Here is a 21,967-nt window from a genome sequence, read left to right on the forward strand (position 1 = left end):
TCCAATCAACGAGTGGACTCATCCAATCAACGAGTGGACTCATCCAATCAACGAGTGGACTCATCCAATCGATATGCTCCACAACAAAACATCTTGGGTTCATTTCTCAAGTGATGCAAATCTTCAACCAAAAAAGAAAGGCCCTCAAACTGTCTCTGATGCAAAATGAAAAGAACCTGGATGGATGGCGGCCACCACTGAAGAGAAATATGCATCGGTGCCACCATCAATTAATCCTTAAGAAGTCTCGAGAGGTATTTGTTCTGTTAATAGTGATTGTGATGTTTTCTGTCTCCATGGTGATGATGAATCAAATACACAGACGCCATTCCACTAATCATCACCGTAATTAGTTGGTCCCTGTGTCGCCGGGCTTCAGTCTCCGGGTGGTTGCTATGGTAATGTCAGGATGGGGAAGCTGGATGCCTTGATGTTTTTTTGGGGGGTTTGGTGTCTGGGCCTTTGACTATGGGTCTGGGGGGGGGGTTGGGGAAGTAGACGAGCAACCCCACCCCCAGGCGGACGATGCCGTGTGCACAGGTGCCGATGTCATCTAGAATATGACTCTAGCTGTTCAGGGAAAGCAACTATTATCTATTATTTTTTGCTGCTTGCTTTCTCTTTTTACGCAGTCTTCCTGCCGTCTATGGAGCAGAGTGGGGTTTCAGTTGGTCAGTGCGTGTTTCCAATTCCGGGGATGTCCTTGACAAACCAGGTCCCACTAAAAAAGTCATTGTTATTGGTGCAGACAGAAGGTAAGAGAAGTATAAACGACAAACCTAATTCTGTCAAAGTTATTGAAAGATAACCTTTTTAAAATGTAGCAGGGAAATGTGCCTATACAACCCATATTTCAGTTGATTTCCAACTCCGGCAGTAAATTCTAAAGAAATGACTTATCGTTAGCTTTGTCCTCCATCACAGACAGACAGATATTGCCTCATTTTTTGCCTACCCTCCATATCTTTTCAACAGGTCTAAATTCCTTTAAATCTTCAGCCACTGATTGTGTTCCCATAGAATATCTCAAACTTTTCCAGTTAATGTGAGTCACCTGTAGTATTGATATGGAGGATGTCAGTTCCTTTTTGGCTGCTGTTATTCCAGATGGGAGATATCTATTTCACTCAGGCATCAGGCATTCACAGCTCATTGAGCCAAACGAAGAGGTTCTGGACAGATTACATGGCAAAAGAGTTGGGTGTATTCTCAATTTTCTAAAGTAACAGACCAGCTTCATGGAGCTCTGCTCTACTCATGTGGAGAGGGACCAGCTTCATGGAGCTCTGCTCTACTCGTGTGCAGAGGGACCAGCTTCATGGAGCTCCTCTCTACTCATGTGTGCAGAGGGACCAGCTTCATGGAGCTCCTCTCTACTCATGTGCAGAGGGACCAGCTTCATGGAGCTCTGCTCTACTCGTGTGCAGAGGGACCAGCTTCATGGAGCTCCTCTCTACTCATGTGCAGAGGGACCAGCTTCATGGAGCTCTGCTCTACTCGTGTGCAGAGGGACCAGCTTCATGGAGCTCCTCTCTACTCATGTGCAGAGGGACCAGCTTCATGGAGCTCCTCTCTACTCATGTGCAGAGGGACCAGCTTCATGGAGCTCCTCTCTACTCATGTGTGCAGAGGGACCAGCTTCATGGAGCTCCTCTCTACTCATGTGTGCAGATGGACCAGCTTCATGGAGCTCCTCTCTACTCGTGTGCAGAGGGACCAGCTTCATGGAGCTCCTCTCTACTCGTGTGCAGAGGGACCAGCTTCATGGAGCTCCTCTCTACTCATGTGCAGTGGGACCAGCTTTGGAACCCATTCGACACCTAGGTAGACCAAAAGATAGGAAACTAGACAGGTGAACTGTTCCATTTTTCCCAACTCCCATCCGACGAAAGGTCCTTGAAGCTAGCTGCCACCCTGCCATGTAGCAGCTTCATTTCAGTCCTTCGTTAAAAGGGAAGAGTTGGTGCTGTTAGGTAACGAGCAGATCAATTCTCCCCGTCTGACAGGCGGAGCTTTGGGTTCTGTGCCTTCGTACCGAGCCACCACCTCTGAACGATGACAACGTGTGATCAACTGTAGGTCAGAGGTACTCTGAGGCCTCCTTTGGAAGTGACAGTCTTCAGTGGTGGGTCTCTTACAGCCCCTGGGGGCCTCTCCACACACCTCTGGCCTGTTGTTTCCACTGAGGGCCGTGGTTCATACTATCCAATGAACTTTAGCGTTTTGGTGGCTATTAAACCCTCCTCGAGGGCAAATGATACATTTCTGTTTGGAGGTGTAGTTATTGGAGGGAGGAGGGTACATAGGTCTGGTTAGGGGCTGGTTGGGAGGGAGGAGGGTACATAGGTCTGGTTGGGAGGGAGGAGGGTACATAGGTCTGGTTGGGAGGGAGGAGGGTACATAGGTCTGGTTAGGGGGCTGGTTGGGAGGGAGGAGGGTACATAGGTCTGGTTAGGGGGCTGGTTGGGAGGGAGGAGGGTACATAGGTCTGGTTAGGGGCTGGTTGGGAGGGAGGAGGGTACATAGGTCTGGTTAGGGGGCTGGTTGGGAGGGAGGAGGGTACATAGGTCTGGTTGGGAGGAAGAAGGGTACATAGGTCTGGTTGGGAGGAAGGAGGGTACATAGGTCTGGTTAGGGGGCTGGTTGGGAGGGAGGAGGGTACATAGGTCTGGTTGGGAGGAAGAAGGGTACATAGGTCTGGTTGGGAGGAAGGAGGGTACATAGGTCTGGTTGGGAGGAAGGAGGGTACATAGGTCTGGTTGGGGGGCTGGTTGGGAGGGAGGAGGGTACATAGGTCTGGTTGGGAGGAAGGAGGGTACATAGGTCTGGTTGGGAGGAAGGAGGGTACATAGGTCTGGTTGGGGGGCTGGTTGGGAGGGAGGAGGGTACATAGGTCTGGTTAGGAGGGAGGAGGGTACATAGGTCTGGTTGGGAGGAAGGAGGGTACATAGGTCTGGTTAGGGGACTGGTTGGGAGGGAGGAGGGTACATAGGTCTGGTTGGGGGGCTGGTTGGGAGGGAGGAGGGTACATAGGTCTGGTTGGGAGGAAGAAGGGTACATAGGTCTGGTTGGGAGGAAGGAGGGTACATAGGTCTGGTTGGGAGGAAGAAGGGTACATAGTTCTGGTTAGGGGGCTGGTTGGGAGGGAGGAGGGTACATAGGTCTGGTTGGGGGGCTGGTTGGGAGGGAGGTGGGTACATAGGTCTGGTTAGGGGACTGGTTGGGAGGGAGGAGGGTACATAGGTCTGGTTGGGAGGGAGGAGGGTACATAGGTCTGGTTGGGAGGGAGGAGGGTACATAGGTCTGGTTAGGGGGCTGGTTGGGAGGGAGGTGGGTACATAGGTCTGGTTAGGGGGGCTGGTTGGGAGGGAGGAGGGTACATAGGTCTGGTTAGGGGGCTGGTTGGGAGGGAGGAGGGTACATAGGTCTGGTTAGGGGGCTGGTTGGGAGGGAGGAGGGTACATAGGTCTGGTTAGGGGGCTGGTTGGGAGGGAGGAGGGTACATAGGTCTGGTTAGGGGACTGGTTGGGAGGGAGGAGGGTACATGGGGAAAAGAAAGGCCATCGTGCGTGCCACAGGTACACATCAATAGAGTCAGACACACTGTCGGGATGAGGCTACCCTAAATATAGCTCTGTGGCAAGAGACTACCCAAGTGCTCCCTAACCATGTAAAAAGGGCTCCATTATGTGGAGAGATTAGTCAAAGTGAATAAGAGTCTTATGTAACCATGTAAAAAGGGCATTGATGGTCAACAAGTCAGGTTACATATAGTATGTCTTCACATCTTGATAGGTTTCTTTTCTAGAGAATATCAATAGTCCCCCTCGCAACCATTATCCTGTCACCACCACAAAACGGTATAAAAACAGGGGGTGGGGGGGTGTTATTTCTGAGCAATTGAACAGCGTGTTCGATTATTTCCTGAGATAGCCTCATTTGCATTTTCAAGGCTTAATGATCGCTTCTCTCTCTTGCTCTCTCCCATTTTCCTTTTAATCTCTACAATCATTTTTCTCCACTGACAAAAGAACCAGGGGATAAAAAAAAAAACTGTCCATCTTTTCTATGATTCAGTATTACTGGAAAAGAGTATAATAACAGCTGCAGTCGAAAGAAAGACTTCATTTACTTCCATTGCTCTTGGGGATTTACTCACTAGTAAACAGTTCTAGGAAGACCTTCCTCCAGGAAATGCAAAGAATGGGTTTAAAAACACTGGGTGGGGTGGGGTACAAAGAAGCCCATCGCTCTTTGCTCTACCTGTCTACACATTAATCTTAAAACGCAGTTTAATTCGATCTGTGTCCTCCTCCCTGACGCGGCCCGCCACGAGATTCGATTACGGTGACTATACTTTTTAACTGCTGTCAGAGCCGGGCGGGCGAGGTCTGTGTAAACATCTGCCCGAGCACATGGACGCCTCTCATTACCCGGGCATTAAATCAAACCGCCGCAATGAATCTTTATCTACGACCGACGCCACCCGGCTTCGTACACGTCGAACCAAATGAACGCACGCCGTATTAAAAACGCTCATCTTCCCACTCCAAAAAGTGCAACTGTAAACGTGACGTCTTCGCGACCGGTGAAATAACCCAGCTGTTACTGTTACTGGTGACGGGGGAGACGTGTCTTAGAGCGAACTTGGCTAATCTGCAACCAGATGTCTTGGAGAGACAAAAAGTGACACACCGACTACCTCATTGTTGAACGAAAATAACGTATCAATGAAAAAAAAGTGGAGGTGGATTTCTGATGAATCGTTAACAGCTCATAAGCCGATATAGAAAACTGGAGACAAGAGATGGGAGCGGTGGATTATAAAAGGTAATCTGTAATGTAAATATTATTTCTAATATTGGGGGATATTGCAGAGGCTAGGGCAGGCTCGTCCCCTGGTTCCTTCAGCAGAGGCCGCCTTTGGCATGAATCAAAGGCTATTTGTTTAATCTGAGCCACCAGGTTGTCTGCGAGCTGCCAAGGCACTTTGCCTCGACCTTTGCTCTTTTCCACAAATCCCTGTAAAAGGCCCGAGCAATTCACCCTGACATTTATTCGACACACAATTCTCCCAGTCTGCTCTTTTCTCTGGATCATGCGAGTCTAAGAGCAAAATGACAGAAATAAGGTCACCAAGCCTTCAGAGACTTTCGCCTGTGCCATTAGCGATGAGAAGCTGCTCCAAAATTGCAATATACATTCGGAGATGGTTTCCAAGTTTTAGAATTACTGCCTAAGTGCTTGTAAATGACATTGCCATAGCAGGGAAAAGGCCTGATGCATCTGGGGAGGAATCAGAAAAAGAAGCAAAATCTTTAGTTTAGAGAGCAGGAGCGAACGGTTGCTAGTTTTTTTTTATGTATGCACGTGAAACATGGCACCGGTTGGCATCAAACTTGATTTGTCTTTTTTTGCGGCACAAAAAACATTTTCAAGATTTCGAGATACATTAAGTAATTCGGCATAGTTTTATACCAGAATCAGATATATATTACCAGACATCTGGGAGCACCTACCTTGCCGTCGAATTTGGAGTATTCGTTGAAAGGGTTGTTGAGCTGCTGGGGACATTGCTCGAGTCGGAGAGAGAGGGTCGACTTGGTACCAGTGTTCCTGGGTCTATCTTTAAAGTCCCTCTTCTCAAACAGGGAACCCAGGTCCTCCGCTGTGACAGAAACGACCGGAGACAGAAAATGAAGCGGAGACATTGGCGGAAACCCAGAGTGATTGAACAACTTACTTATATTCTCTGATGTTATTGATTGTGCCAGGATTTCAAGTCAAACAGGACTTTAGCATTAGGCCTAGCTATTGTACAGCATTACATTTCATTATATACAGTAGGCTAGGTTTGACCGTTTCTGTAACATGCTATCGGATGTTGTAACATCACGTGGAGATTGATCAATGCAAAATAACCATTTCCTGGTTCCATGAGAATTCCCTATGCAGCACTGTAATTGTCTGAGATCAGTGAAAAAGAAAGGACAATTGAAGCTTTTGCTTCATTGAAACTCCTATCAGCAAATATTTCTGGAGAGGAGAAATGTAGCATACCTGATTGCGAGGACGACCTCTCCTTCCATTGAATGTTTTTGCATTTGATCTGATTCTGTCGCTCCTTCCTTAACCGTTCAAGTCTTTGAGCTTTAAAATAAGAAAATAAACAGTGCTTACAAGTAATGAAACAAAGATTTTAAAAAGCCAGATCAACAAAGTATTTCTTGTCATTTTTGACCATTGTCATTGGTCAGGGTCATTTTTTACCTTTGTCAGGGTCATTTTTTACCATTGTCATTGGTCAGGGTCATTTTTTACCTTTGTCAGGGTCATTTTTGACCATTGTCATTGGTCAGGGTCATTTTTGACCATTGTCATTGGTCAGGGCCATGCAGCCACACATTTACAAAAGGAGAATGACAAGAGAAACGGAAGTTTATTTAAAGTACATTTGACACAGAGGAACACTCTCCCGGTGGACACTGATGGTAAACAACATCTTGGGAGGTGTGAGATATGCTAAGAGGAACACTGGAGGGGACTAGAAACACTCGCTGGGCCGTGTCAAACCTGTCCGCCCAACACAGATGACCACCCCCACCCGACCCAATGTTTTTTCCAGCAGCGATGGCAGTTACCTGGACGGGGGTCTTCCTGGGGCATACATCTACATTATAGAATACATTTAAAAAAATAGATCTATACAGCTACATGACAGAAATAAAACAAATCAAATCGTATTTGTCACATACACGTGGTTAGCAGATGTTAATGCGAGTGTAGCGAAATGCTTGTGCTTCTAGTTCCGACAATGCAGTAATAACCAACGAGTAATCTAACCTAACAATTCCACAACTACTACCTTATACACACACAAGTGTAAAGGGATAAAGAATATGTACATAATGATATATGAATGAGTGATGGTACAGAACGGCATAGGCAAGATGCAGTAGATGGTATAGAGTACAGTATATACATATGAGATGAGTAATGTAGGGTATATAAACATAAAGTGGCATAGTTTAAAGTGGCTAGTGATAGATGTATTACATAAAGAACTACACACAACTACACACTTCAGCCACTCTTGAGTCAAACAGTCACAACATTTTATACCAGGTTTTATACAGACTTGTGTTCCCCCCCCCCCCTATATTTTGATTCTTACCAGCCACCCCTGGTTTCTCGCGCCTTTCTTGTTGACGTCCTGGTGAGACAGTCAGCCACTTCAGGTGAAGTCTCGGCAGAAGAACACTCAAGTCCCCAAAACACCACTGCTTCCCCAAACACAACAAGAGCCAAGGGAGCCAAAAGGAGATCGTCTACTAGCCAGACTTCAGATGGCCTTTGGACTCCCTCTGATTCTGGCAGTAACCCCAAGCACCTCACAATAGATCAAATTGTGCTCCAGGCATTTGAACTCTCATTGGTTCCCAGTTAATTCCATACAAAGCCACCTTGCACACCTCTGAAGGGGATTCATAGCACACAAGCATCCTCCTGCCTCAAGTGAACCCACATCATGGAAATCGTGGAGGTTTACGGGCTAGCCTATAGTGCATAGTGTGTACGAGTAACACATCATTCGCTTAGCGGGCTACATAACCTTGAGAGTCACGTTTGAAACAAATTTCCCATCAGTTTGGTGGGCTGACTAGATTCTCCGTTCAATAAAAATGGGTTACTGTAGCCTATCCCTGTAAGGTTGAATACATAATATCATAGGCTTGAATCTCACTCCATCAATTGTGTGATCATAAAAACGTACCTTCATTGAATAACAGAGGATTCTCCATGACTAGTCAATAACATGTTATCCATGGCTAGTCAATAACATGCAGTACATTATCCATTAGCCTACCTTTACAGATAACACTTCATTGATAAGCCCTTCCAAGGTCCTCAAGAGCTGATGTCCATGAGTGAAAGGGTTAACAACAAAAAGGCAGGTCCTTTTTAATTTGGGCAACAGAGCGAACAAAAAGGCATAATTTACATTTACATACAAATCAAGCCCCGGCAACCCCCCGATTGGCTTCTGCCCACAACTGCTGTGCCAACCGTCCGTAAAATCAAGAGAAGAAGAAAGCCTTAAATAAAAAATAAAAACTATGACATGAAGAAAAACGTCGTAGACCATGAAGGCATGCCTCGGGAGCCGTGAACCCAAACTTTAATTATTTCCAAGAAAACATATTATTGTCCGTTTGATTTTCAGACACAACCAATCAGCATTCACTGTACCAAGTACAGCGTGGTTTAATTTCTTGGATAATAAGTTCCTGAGACCTGAACTTGAAACCTACCAAGAGGAAGGCCACAGGTCCAATACACTCCTCCTTACTTCACAACGGCAGCTAGACTAGTGGTTAGAGCGTTGGACTAGTAACTGAAAGGTTGCTAGATCGAATCCCCGCGCTGACAAGGTAAACAAATCTGTCGTTCTGCTCCTGAACAAGGCAGTTTAACCCACTGTTCCTAGGCCGTCATTGTAAATAAGAATTTGTTCTTAACTGGCTTGCCGAGTTAAATAAAAGGTTAAATAAAAATAAATTTAAAAAAACACAGCCTACCCTCATCCTGACCCAAAACATTGGCGTGAAATCGTTCACAAAATAAGAATCCTTCTCAGTATAGTGGTGTTTTGTTGACTGTACTAAAGTGGCACTGCAAACCAAACACAATGTATCGCTTCTAAACCGCAGATAAACTCCAGTTCCCTTTCTTCTTAGCCATGTGGCCTTGCCAGACATATGAGTGGGTCTATAAACACTATTTGAGCATCCAGAGCTAGAGATTAGCATGGAGCCATCAGCAGCAGCAGCGCTGCCTGCAGTCCCTCCTTGTCTGGCCTGCCTCCGCTGGGCGAAGCACAAATATATCGGCAGCGGGCACCCTTGCACTTTTCTTAAATAATTCCCTATTTCTTGTGGGCTCCCGAGTGGCACAGCGGTCTAAGCCACTGCATCTCAGTGTTAGAGGCGTCACTACAGACCCTGGTTCGATTCCAGGCTGTATCACAACTGGCCGTGATTGGGAGTCCCATAGGGCGGCACACATTGTCCAGGGTTTGGCCGGGGTGTAGGCCGTCATTGTAAATAAGAATGTGTTCTTAACTGACTTGCCTAGTTAAATAAAGGTTCAATTAAAAATAAATAAATACAATTCTCCTCAAATGAGTTGAAATTTGAAAAACCTTTTTGTCTCTACACATTGGTATTGGATTGTCAAGACTACAGAAATGTGTTTTTTCGGGGTCACTTAAGATTACAATTAGAATTAAGAAAATAAAAACCAATGGTATTGACAAAATGATTGGCAACCAATAGCTAATACTTGGTTCAATAGCCTTTGCTGAAGACAACTGCAGACAAATGCTTTTTTGTAGCCATCAATGTGCATGCTGAAGCTTTCTGCTGGCCAATTTGGCCCACTCTTTAGCTGCAAACTGCTATCAATTTGTCAATGTTTGAGTGGTGCCCTCTGACAACTGTTGTTTTCAACTCTGAACTCATCGCTGGTCACTCCAGAACAGGCCAGTGTTTATTCTTCAACCATTCATGGGTGCTTTTTTTATGTTTGTTTGATGTCCTGCTGGAAGGCCCAAAAACCTAGACCCAGTTTTTAGGACACTGGGTTGAAAATTGCCCTCAGAATATATCTTGATAATTTCCTAATGTCTTGCACACGTTCAAGGCCCCCAGTACCAGAGGCAGCAAAGCAACCCCACAGTATTACCAAACCTCCCCATGTTTGATTGTAGGGAGGGTGTTATTTTCAATGAAAGCTTCATTTTGTCATTGGTAAACATAGGACCCCACTGCTGAAAGAGACAAGAACCCCCCCCCCCCCCATTTGAACTTTACGAAAACCCATCGAAACAAGTCTAAAATGGGGAAATGTTCTGTGGTCCAATGAAACAAATTTAGAGCTCTTTGGCAATAGAAACATCAATGCTAAGTTTACCAATGACCAAATGAAGCATTCAAAGTAAACGTGTAAATATCAAAACGTCCACCTCTGAAAATCACAAGCCCAGGGACATGAAATGAGCAGCGTGTACCAAGCAGCCTCTGTTAAACACCACTTTCACAGCCACTAGGCCCAACTGAGTTCTGCTCGGTGCACCCAACCAACACAATTCCTCTGGGGTAACATGGTCAATAAACCCAAGCCTGGGTTCAAATAGTATTTGTTTTTATTTCAAATACTTTAGCGGCGCTCGATTGAGCTTGCCTGATGCAAGGGAACAAATGGAATAGTTCCAAAAGTGTAAACCCCACCCACCTAGCACTCCAAGCAGGCTTGCTCAAACACTCAAAGTACTCGTAAGAAAACAAAATACTTTTGAAACCCACGTCTGATTAACACCAGGCTTTTGTCAGAGATAAACTTTTATTTAGTCTAATTGTATAATTATTTACAACATTCATATTTCCCTGGTGGTTTATATAAGCATGTTCATGGGGTAATACATGTGATTTTCAAAGACAGACTTTACAGCATTGCTGGGGTCAATTCTATTCCAATTAATTCAGGAAGAGAATGACATATTGACCACTATTTTCTATGTGGACTTCTGCAATTCATTCACAAGGCTAATTAGGAAGTGACCCCAGCCTGCTTAGTAGTCTCTTTACTAAACGTACTGCATTAACCTGTTGTATTGCTGCCTTCTATAACAAAAAGCACCACACCACTGGCCAACTAGCCTCTGTGAGTAAACCACTGATCTGGATTCCACACGGCAGACCCCAACAAACAAGCTCGCTCGTCCACTAACTGGTTCTCCTGCCACAGTCAGAGCCCCCTATTGTTTACCTGTGTTGGAGCGCCGGCGGATGCCAAAGTCCCAGCTGGAGGTAATGTCCAATGACTGGGAGAGGTCGCAGCCCGGGTTCTCCCCTCCGCTGCCCCCTTCGCCTAGGGAGCCCGAACCCAGTGAACCCCCGCTGCTGCCGGGCACCGAGGCCAGCTGCCACTTCTCCAGGTCCACGTCGTGGTCGATTAGCACCATCTCACACATGCCCGTGTCATCGCTGGTCACATGGGACTGCCGGATGTGGGCCAAGATAATGGCTGGGTTGTCCAAGAAAGCCATTGTTTGCTCGTTTCACTGCTTTGTTTCTGTTTAAACCCTCTTTCCCCCTTCGATCTTTCCTTACCTCCTCCTCCTTACACTCTCCCTCTGTCTTTATTACCCTCTCTCTCTATCTCTCTCTCTCTCTCTCTCTGAGGGTGCTTGATCACTTTAGGAGCCGGGCAACAGAGACGTCTTCTTTTTCCTTCTCCTCTTCGGGGTTATTTTCTCCTCTCCATGGGACATGGGTGCCGGCCTGTTGGGGCAGAGTTAGGAGAGATTAGTGTCTGACCACAATATGCAATTCAAGGACGGGAAATTATATAATCAGTTCATTAGCCACGTTCTCCATATTTCTTCTGACTAAACACCAGTTTAAGAGCGAAGCATTTACACCAGTTTCTTTCTTAGAGCAGGGGTGAGCAGTTGGTGGACAGACAACTTTTTGTAGGCCTGTGGATCAATACTTCGTTTTTTTAGGAACTCAGTCAGGGTCTCAACTGACTGTTGAGAATTAGAATACTAGGTGCAATCTGGCAATGTGGTTTTTCATCAGCAGTTCTAATGTTATGACAGTCACTGACAGTCATTCAATTAGCCCATTTCAGCAAAACATTTATAGATTGGTAAGTTAGTCTAGCGACCAGCTACATTACATGACCAAAAGTATGTGGACACCTGCTCGTGGGCATTAATATAGAGTTGGTCCCTCCTTTGCTGCTATAACAGCCTCCACTCTTCTGGTAACATTGCTGCGGGGACTTGCTTCCATTCAGCCACAAGAGCATTAGTGAGTTTGGACACTTATGTTGTGCGATTAGGCGTGGCTCGCAGTCGGCCTTCCAATTCATCCCAAAGGTGTTTAATGGGGTTGAGGTCAGGACTCTATGCAGGCCAGTCAAGTTATTCCACACTGATCTCGACAAACCATTTCTGTATGGACCTCGCTTTGTGCACGGTGTCATTGTCATGCTGAAACAGGAAAGGGTCTTCCCCAAACTGTTGTCAAAGTTGGAAGCACAGAATCGTCTAGAATGTCATTGTATGCTGTAGCGTTAAGATTTACCTTTACTGGAACTAAGGGGCCTAGCCTGAACCATGAAAAACAGCCCCAGACCATTATTACTCCTCCACCAAACTTTACAGTTGGCACTATGTATTCAGCCAGGTAGTGTTCTCCTGGCATCCGCCAAACCCAGATTCGGCCGTCAGACTCCCAGATGGTGAAGAGTGATTAATCACTCCAGAGAACGCGTTTCCACTGCTCCAGAGACCAATGGCGGCGAACTTTACACCACTCTAGCCGACTTACTGCATTGCGCATGGAGTTTTTAGGCTTGTGTGCGGCTGCTCGGCCATGGAAACCCATTTCATGAAGCTCCTGATAAACAGTTATTGTGCTGACGTTGCTTCCAGAGGCAGTTTGGAACTCGGTAGTGAGTGTTGCAACCGAGGACACAGATTTTTCGAGCTACGCACTTCAGCGATCCCGTTCCGTGAGCTTGTGTGGCCTACCACTTCACGGCTGCACGGTTGTTGCTCCAAGATGTATCCACTTCGCACTTACAGTTGACCGGGGTCAGCTCTAGCAGGGCAGAAATTTGACAAACTGACTTGTGCCACATTGAAAATTAAGCTCCTCAGTAAGGGCCATTCTACTGCCAATGTTTGTCTATGGAGATTGCATGGCCGTGTGCTTGATTTTAAACTCCTGTCAGCAACGGGTGTCGCATACTTTTCAATATATAGAAAAGTAACTGAACTTGGATTAAGCATGGTCGAATTTCCGACTAGGGGGTGGTAATCAGATATCAGCCATTTTCTCTCTCCGCCCCACAACAAAAATTTAATTGCATGAAATGAGTTTGAAAATGGCAAAATCTTCTCTCCACCTCATGGAAAAATGTGTAGAATTGCAGGAAATTAAACGTTCAAATATTTGTTGTCGTTCTTGTCTTCGCTGTCAAGAGGGGAGCCGCTAAAATGTTTTGCTCCAAGGTGAGTTCAGATGTTTTGTGAACCCCTCCCACCGACATCAAAGTTGCCCATGCCTGTTCTAGAGGAAATTAGAAAAAAAGGTGGGAACCAAATGTAAAATAAAGATAAGACATTAGGTAAAGAGAGTAAGTGTTTGTTTTTGATTCCCTTCTGAATCTGAATACAATGGGAAAATGTTTACTAGGCCTAAAATCTGGTGAAAAGATATGAGCACTAACAAAAAAGATGGTTGATGGAGCCTAAGTCGAGAGCCTAATGCAAGGAAAACGTGCTGCACGCCAACTAAAACCAATCTGTCCATGGTTACATAACTCTGATTGTCAGTTTCATCTCAAACGGCCTCAGATCAAGTAGAAGACACCCCAAATAGAACAAAGGGAGCAGGCACGGAGACAGAGTTCTAGGTGGAATACAATAAGAATTCCTTCAGCACCCACGAAACAGCCTGAGAATCCAAAACCTGCTATATGTTAGCTTCTAGTAGGAAAACACAACTGTTAATCTAGCCTACTACTCCAGCACCATCTCACTTAGACTGGCACATAGCATTACATAACTATAGAGCAATGCTAATTGGCTAATTAAAAAGGTAATTAAATAATTATGGCTTTGCTGAGGGATGCCTTGGTGAAATATGACAACACCTCTCCCGCTTTCCGTGGAACCTGTGCGTCCCTCAAGCTGTCACTGCGAAAACACTCTAGCAGTCGTAAGCAGGTGATGAAGTGGTGTCAATTGCAAACTTAAGTCTTATCAGACAGACCGCCCGTCCTTAGAAGTCCTATCATGACGTGGAAAGGGAAGAGGAGAACACAGAACAGCCTATGTCAGGGGTCTCCAACCCTGTTCCTGTAGAACTGCCCCCCTGTAGGTTTTTGCTCCAACCCCAGTTGTAACTAACCTGGTTCAGCTTATCAACCAGCTAATTATTAGAATCAGGTGTGCTAAATTAGGGTTGGAGCGAAAACAGGAACCGGGTTGGAGACCCCTGGCCTATGTCATCTGTAAACCATGAAGGAAGCAAAAAATACCTAGGCTAGAATATGTTCACTCCACCTGATCAATAACTAGGCTAGAATACGTTCACCTTGTCTGATCAATAGATGGTAATAGGGCTACAGGATATGGGCAAAAACTCTAATTATGATTTTTTTTTTTATCTAAATATTGCGATTTCAATTGCGTTTTAGATCAAAACACTTGGGTCTCCAGGATCGTGAGTTGGATTCCCGAGATACCCAATATGTAAAAAAGAAATGCGCACATGACTATAAGTTGCTTTGGATAACAGTGTCTGCTAAATGGCATATATATAATTATATGATTGGTGTTGTTTGGCATGACAACGAATAAAAAGCCAGGTATAAGAGTTGTTGTGACAGGGTACTAGGAACCAAAGTGTTGGTCAGTGTTTCCCAGGGGACCCTAATTACATTTTAATTCATGTTACATTCAGACAAAGGTTTCAGAATATGCTTCCACTCTGATTCAGAACGTTGTTGCACAAACAACATGCTGGCACCACTAGAGCTAACATTTGCTAGACAGATTTCCCCTCCTAGCTCCATAATATTTGCACGTTTTGTGCATTTATTTAGCCAGTTAGCTAGTTAGAGATAAGCATGAGATTTTCTTTTAAGCACATTTGGCTCTTGCTAAGACTAACTAGCGTTTTGCAGAGATAAATGTACACCAACCAATAGTATAATACAGAAAACATTTATTTATAGGGAGAAGCAAAGTTGGAAAAAGCTTTGTTTTTGTTTTTTGACTGCATGCAATGGCTAACAGAAGCATGAAGACTCACATTGAGAGACTGAATTACAACAGTCAAGCCAACTATGCCTGCTTGAGTGACAAGGGACGGGGTTTGGTGTGTGGGAAAGCAGTGAGGAGACGAAAAACAGAATTAACTATAAAAACGGACTGTGTAGCAATCCCCTCAAAAAACAAATCACAGCATCTTGTTATATGGATATCGCAGGTCAATAACACAAAATGTTAATAAAAATGTGATTAATTGTGCAGCCCTAGATGGTAATAGTGTAGCTAAGTCAGGGAAAGCAGGAATGTATTCACTAGGTACGCAACAGAAGCAAACGGGGCAAAACTGGAAGGGGCCTACCTGAATTTCTCAAATTAGAAACTCTAGTTTTCGTTGCAAAACCTTTTAATGTTGTAAAATGTTTTGCCACGGTTTGCACTAAAAAATTACACCCCAGAACCAGGAGTTGAACCTGTGCACATTTACACACCTTAATCAAAGGGCAATTCCACGCTAACAGAATTATGCAGAGACTTAGATTTTATTAGGATCCCCATTAGGAAAGGGAAAGGGAGATACCTAGTCAGTTGTAAAACAATGCATTCACCTGAAATGTGTCTTCCGCATTTAACCCAACCCCTCTGAATCAGAGAGGTGCATTAGCCAACGGTGACAGCTAGTCTGCCTGGGGAACGAGACATTACAGACAAAAATACTTTCCAATTCATATACATTTAAAAACATTAACATAGAAATTAGACTTAAATATACACAGTATATATATAAAGAAACTACAACAACTAAACACAGACATTTTTTAAAAATCTGATAAAAATAAAGAAATACTAAAGAATAATGTGTGTGTGTGTGTGTGTGTGTGTGTGTGTGTGTGTGTGTGTGTGTGTGTGTGTGTGTGTGGTGTGTGTGTGTGTGTGTGTGTGTGTGTGTAGTAGAGTGTGTGTTTGTGTATGCGTATCTATCAGTTACATATACATGTCAGTACATACTAGGGTTGAGCTGTATTCATATCGTCATACAATCCTTCTCTCATCCCGGGATTTATCCTATTACTGGCTTAGTACACAAGGGTGCGCCAAAAAAAAGCTAAGAAAGCCCATTGGGCATCTATTACCAGAATTCTAACAAAATGAGCACAAGTAATAGTGAATTTCCACTGAGGCTGCAAGCCCAATATGATAATGTGCACAAATGAAAATAAACTAAATTGCAAAGACAGACAATCCAGATCATAAAGCTACCGAATGTCATTTTTGTTGTATTTGAACATTTACATGCGAATGTGAACGAGAGACATTGTGCAAATGAAAAAAGTTGCCGCATGCTTGTCTGAAGGAAGAACAGCACTGGCGTCTGGAGTCGCTAGGACAACGGACCTGCCTGCTCTGCTTGGCGAAGAGGGGGGAGGAGCAGACTTGTCAAGAACAGACAGGAGAAAAAATGCAAGGAAATCAAGCAGTGGCAGCTGTACAGATATTTCATCCAAAGGGCTTTGACTTCTCAAACACAACAGGAAGCTAACAATATGATGCCCCGTCACCTTATTAATTCAGACACTTGCTTAGATAACTAGTAAGTTAAAAACTTAGTAGAAGTGCTGCAGAGATGGTTGTCCTTCTGGATGGTTCTCCCATCTCCACAGAGGAACTCTGGAGCTCTGTCAGAGTGACCATCAGCTTCTTGGTCACCTCGCTGACCAAGGCCCTTCTCCCCTGATTGCCCAGGCGGCCAGCTCTAGGAAGAGTCTTAGTGGTTCCAAACTTCTTCCATTTATGAATGATGGAGGCCACTGTGTTCTTGGGGACTTTCAATGCTGCAGACATTTTTTGGTACACTTCCCCCAGATCTGTGCCTCGACACAATCCTGTCTCGGAACTATATGGACAATTCCTTAAACCTCATGGCTTTGTTTTTGCTCTGACATGCACTGTCAACTGTGGGACCTTATATAGACAGGTGTGTGCCTTTCCAAATCATGTCCAATCAATTGAATTTACCACAGGTGGACTCCAATCAAGCTGTAGAAACATCTCAAGGATGATCAATGGAAACAGGATGAACCTGAGTTCAATTTCGAGTCCCATAGCAAAGGGTCTATTTACTTATGTAAATAAGGTATTTCTGTTTTTAATACATTTGCAAAAAAATTCTAAAAACCTGCTTTCACTTTGTTATTATGGGGTATTGTGTGTGGATTGATGAGGGGGGGGGGGATTTATCAATTTTAGAATAAGACTGTAAAGTAACAAAATGTGGAAAAAGGGAAGGGGTCTGAATACTTTCCGAATGCAATGTAACTACAAAAATTGTGGATACTATAGCTAAACCCCCCCCCCCCCCCGATACAACGTCAACAGCCAATCAAAAACATGTTCTATTGAAGCGCTCTAGGTTCTAGGTGCGCGAGGAATAGCCACTCGAAGGGGAGAGAGAGGCAGAGCGCACAGTGAGCTTTCCTTAGTAACTGGTAAGACTTGAGAGACAGATGATCCATGACAGACAGAGTCAGAAGGAGCCCACTTGCAAACCACTTGAGCAACGAGGCAAGCAATGACATGATGTAAAAATGTAAAAGATGCACAGGCTGACCGGCCGCCCCCAGGTGGTAGGTAACAACACATCTGCCACACTGATCCTCAACACTGGGGCCCCTCAGGGGTGCGTGCTCAGTCCCCTCCAGGAACTCCCTGTTCACCCATGACTGCATGGACAGGCACGACTCCAACACCATCATTAAGTTAGCCGACAACACAACAGTGGTAGGCCTGATCACCGACAACGATGACACAGCCTATAGGGAGGAGGGCAGAGACAGAGACCATGGCAGGACAACAACCTCTCCTTGAAAGTGATCAACACAAAGGAGATGATTATGGACTACAGGAAAAGGAGGACCGAGCACGTCCCCCATTCTCATTGACGGGGCTGTAGTGGAGCAGGTTGAGATCTTCAGGTTCCTGTCCACATCACCAACAAACTATCATGGTCCAAACACACCAACACAGTCATAAAGAGGGCATGACAAAACCTATTCCCCCTCAGGAAACTGAAAAGATTTGGCATGGGTCCTCAAATCCTCAAAAAGTTCTACAGCTGCACCATTGAGAGCATCCTGACTGGTTGCATCACTGCCTGGTATGGCAACTGCTCGGCGTCCGACCGCAAGACACTAAAGCGGGTAGTGCGAACTGCCCAGTACATCACTGGGGCCAAGCTTCCTGCCATCCAGGACCTCTATACCAGGCAGTGTCAGATGAAGGCCCTAAAAATTGTCCAGACACCCTAGTCATAGATGTATCTCTGCTACCGCACGACAAGCGGTACCGGAGCACCAAGTCTAGGTCCAAAAGGCTTCTTAACAGCTTCTACCCCCAAGCCAGACTCCTAAACAGCTAATCAAAATGGCTACCCAGACTATTTGCATCGCCCTCCCACCCCCTCTTTTACACTGCTGCTACTCTCTGTTTATTATCTATGCATAGTCACTTTAACTCTACCTACAAGTACAGATTACCTCAATTACCTCAACTAACCTGTGCCCCTGCACATTGACTCTGTACTGGTACCACCCTGTATATAGCCTTGCAACTGTTATTTTACTGCTGCTCTTTAATTATTTATTACATTTTTTACTTAACTTCTCTAGGGTAGGGGGCAGCATTCGGAATTTTGGATGAAATGCATGCCCAGATTAAACTGCCTGCTTCTCGGGCCCAGAAGATGTGATATGCATATAAGTGGTAGATTTGGATAGAAAACACTCTAAAGTTTCCAAAACTGTTAAAATAGTGTCTGTGAGTATAACAGAACTGATTTGGCAGGCGAAAACCTGAGAAAATCCATTCAGGAAGTAGTTTTTTGAATTCTGAAAAATGAAGAAGTAAGAGCAGTCTGAATGAGTGGACCGTAAAGTGTCACAGAGCTTTTTCATGCGCGAGACCGAGGCAGTGCGTTTCTTGTTACCTTTTAAATTGACAACGTTATTGTCCGGTTTAAATATTATCGATTATTTAGGCTAAAAACAACCTGAGGATTGAATATAAACATCGTTTGACATGTTTCTATGAACTTTACGGATACAATTTGGATTTTTTTATCTTCCTGTTTTGACTGCGTTTGAACCTGTGGATTACTGAAGAAAACGCACAAACAAAACTGAGGTTTTTGGATATAAAGAGACTTTATCGAACAAAAGGAACATTTATTGAGTAAATGAATGTCTGCTGAGTGCAACCATATGAAGATCATCAAAGGTAAGGGATTAATTTTATCTCTATTTCTGATTTGTGTAACTGTGTAACTGTTCTACTTGGCTGGTTACTGTTTGTAATGATTTGTCTAGTGGGCTATGTTCTCAAATAATCGTAAGGTATGCTTTTGCCGTAAAGCTCTATATCTGTTGTATTCAGAGCATGTGACAAATAAAATGTTATTTAATAAGCTGCGTTTGTTGTCGAATTGCTACATTTAAATATGAGTTTCTATCTTATTTTTCATTACATGTACAATGAAGTATTATTTGTAGTTGTCACTATAACAAAACACTGTTTCCCTACATTATTAATAGACCTACAGCGTGCAGTAGGATAGTTGATCAATTGATTGACAGGAGCACAGTAGAACGTTAAACTGTCCTCTAGTGTAAATGCTCGCCAACGTTTTATAGTTATGTATAGTTTAATCGGTATAGTTATCGTTACAGTTATCGTCCTTGGTGTGGACGGCCCCTTTACTGTGTCAGTGACCTCTTGAATGATGGAGACAAATCCCTTTCTGTCCTTTCCCCCCCAGAGGTGAGCAACAGGTAGGCTATGGCATCACTCTCCTCCACCGCATCCTACTTGTGCTAAATATGCCCCAATATACCCAACAACAACAAAGTCTCCACTTTTTTTTGGAGCAGAAGATTCTGTTTATAGTAGGCTAAATGGAAAGAGACGGGGACGGGGGGGGCTCATAGGTAAGTGTCAGTCAGAGGCGGGAGAGGTGCTATTATCTGGAGCGAGAGAGAGACAGACTTCTACTGTACTACATACACAACACTAGCTATGCCAGATTGTTAGCAGCTGCTTACTTTGTAACGTTCAACAACAACAAAAAAATGCAACCTTCTTTACAGTCAATAACTGAACTGAAAACCTGTTTCACAGCCTGAGTGTTGACATCCTAAACATGCACCAGAAAAGGTGGTGCAAACGTGTCACCGGTGTCTTGCATTGCCACAAAGTGTGTACATTTGTTTTGTCTGCTAGCTAGCTGATAACCACCCACAGTTCTGACACCCTAGCTATGGGTCAATAGTATCAGGGTGGAAACTTTGAGCTGGGGGGGGGGGGGCTCAACTTACTGTCACCAATGTCAGCTAACATTTTTTAGATTGGTAAATTTGTTTAGCAGCCAGTTGTAGTGATCAAGGTCGAATTACGGACCCGGGTCTCCAAGGTCGAATTACGGACCCGGGTCCCCCCCCTGATTGATAGTAACTCTCACTCAGATATCATTAAAAACTGCAAACATTTCTTTCCAACCAATGGCAAAATTGCAGGAAATTTGTTGTAAAACTGCTCATTTTAATTTCTCCGCCCCATGGGAAAATGAGAAGAATTACATTAAATGAGTTATTCAATTGCTAAATCTTCTGTCCACCCCTGTCAAAATTAGTAGAATTGCTGAAAACTTGCTTTAAAACTGCAAAATTTTCTCTACTGCCCATAGCAAAACATGTAGAATTGCTGGAAATTAACAAAAAAGGGGATCCCCTAAAGTGTTTTGCTCGCAAGGTGGTGGGGGTGGGGGGGGGGGTGCAAAGGCCCCCCAAAAGGCTAAGGCCGGTTCTGACTGCATGTGTGTGGGTATGCAGATCAGCAAGCCACTGCGGCCTATTATCAAAGTTGCCCATCCCTGAGTTCGGTAATACGAACGAAGCAGACAACTCAAGCTTCCTCGCGTGCTTGTAGCTAACTGGCTACAAACCCACTGCACACTGTCTAGGCAGTAACGTTAGCAAGCTAACAGCAGCATCATCATCATCATCATCATTTGTGCAAAACACGGCAGTAACCACGATAGCCGGTAGAAGATAGTAAGTTAGTAAATTAGCTAGCAAATTGGGTATAGTACCTATCTACTATGTTGTTTGGTGGTGATGCCAGGGGTTTAGCCAAGGTAAGTTAGCGACTCGCGCGCTAACTAGCTAGCTACCTGCATATATTTAGGTTACTTTAGCTAGGTAGCTATCTAGATGGAGCTTGTCGAAATAACCAAAATATGTAAACGAGCAAGCGTAAACACTTATCTAACTACTGTAGTTCTATAAATCCTAATAAACAGAGGCTAAACTAGCTAGCTAATGTTAATCTTACTCTAACTAGCTAACGTTAGCAAGGCCCTGGCTTGCGCTAGCTACTATTAGGTATTTGTGCCTTACAAACCTCCTAACCTACCGTTATGCATGCCTTATCCGAGGAAGCGAAAGTTCCGAGATACACTGTACCATCTGTGCATACGTCCAGTTACAGTGTCTCATTTCAATAACGCTAAAATAAAAACTTTAACTCTTAGAAAATCAACAATAAACTCCATGACAATGTATTTCCTCTGTTGACAGTGTTGATGCAGTTCCTACACACCGGAAGTGGAGTGTCAAAGCAAGGTGGGAGGGACCCATCCCCAAACACAACACCCCAGACAAAACTTGACAGACGTTTGGCTAAACCAATAATATTTAAGGAAATAATCAAAACGCTCACCTATAGCCAATTAATAAATTGCAATGAACAGTCACAGAGAATTGAACAACTTTGCATTTTCTTTACAATTAGGTTTGAAATTCATAGTGTAGATTGCAGCACATTTTCTTTAATATTTATATTTTTTCTTTAATATTTATATAGTGTGCAAACTTATCATCACACACATTTGTTAAGAGACAGTATGTATGATGAGAGAAATAGGCATATGTGTGAATGCAAGCTTGTCTGTCCATAGCATTATACAGTACGTGTTTGTGAGAGTGTTTTGCATGTGTGTAGGTAGGCTAACCATCTTTGGTGTGAGTGTTCATGCATTTTTTTGTTTATGTTTATGCATGTGTGTAGGTA

General features: G+C 44.2%; 1 protein-coding gene across 4 annotated transcripts in view; it reads right to left on the minus strand.

The window, feature by feature from the left end:
• The window catches only part of mapkap1 (MAPK associated protein 1), a 122,481-nt gene extending 100,949 nt beyond the window's left edge, over positions 1-21,532 (minus strand). Inside the window, exons 1-5 of one of the 4 annotated variants that reach the window (XM_071351420.1) lie at positions 21,311-21,532; positions 10,828-11,342; positions 7,175-7,213; positions 6,061-6,150; positions 5,520-5,668 (exon numbers count right to left, since the gene is read on the minus strand). In XM_071351420.1, the coding sequence (XP_071207521.1) occupies positions 5,520-5,668; positions 6,061-6,150; positions 7,175-7,213; positions 10,828-11,107 (558 nt within the window). In that variant the 5' untranslated portion in view covers positions 11,108-11,342; positions 21,311-21,532. Of the gene's footprint in view, positions 1-5,519; positions 5,669-6,060; positions 6,151-7,174; positions 7,214-10,827; positions 11,343-21,298 lie in introns of all 4 variants that reach the window. The other 3 variants (XM_071351421.1, XM_071351422.1, XM_071351423.1) reach the window with 3 other exon arrangements.
• Between the last annotated feature and the right edge of the window lie 435 nt (positions 21,533-21,967).

The sequence above is a fragment of the Salvelinus alpinus genome, chromosome 18 (assembly GCF_045679555.1).
Source record: "Salvelinus alpinus chromosome 18, SLU_Salpinus.1, whole genome shotgun sequence".
In the NCBI taxonomy this organism is placed as follows: domain Eukaryota; kingdom Metazoa; phylum Chordata; class Actinopteri; order Salmoniformes; family Salmonidae; genus Salvelinus; species Salvelinus alpinus.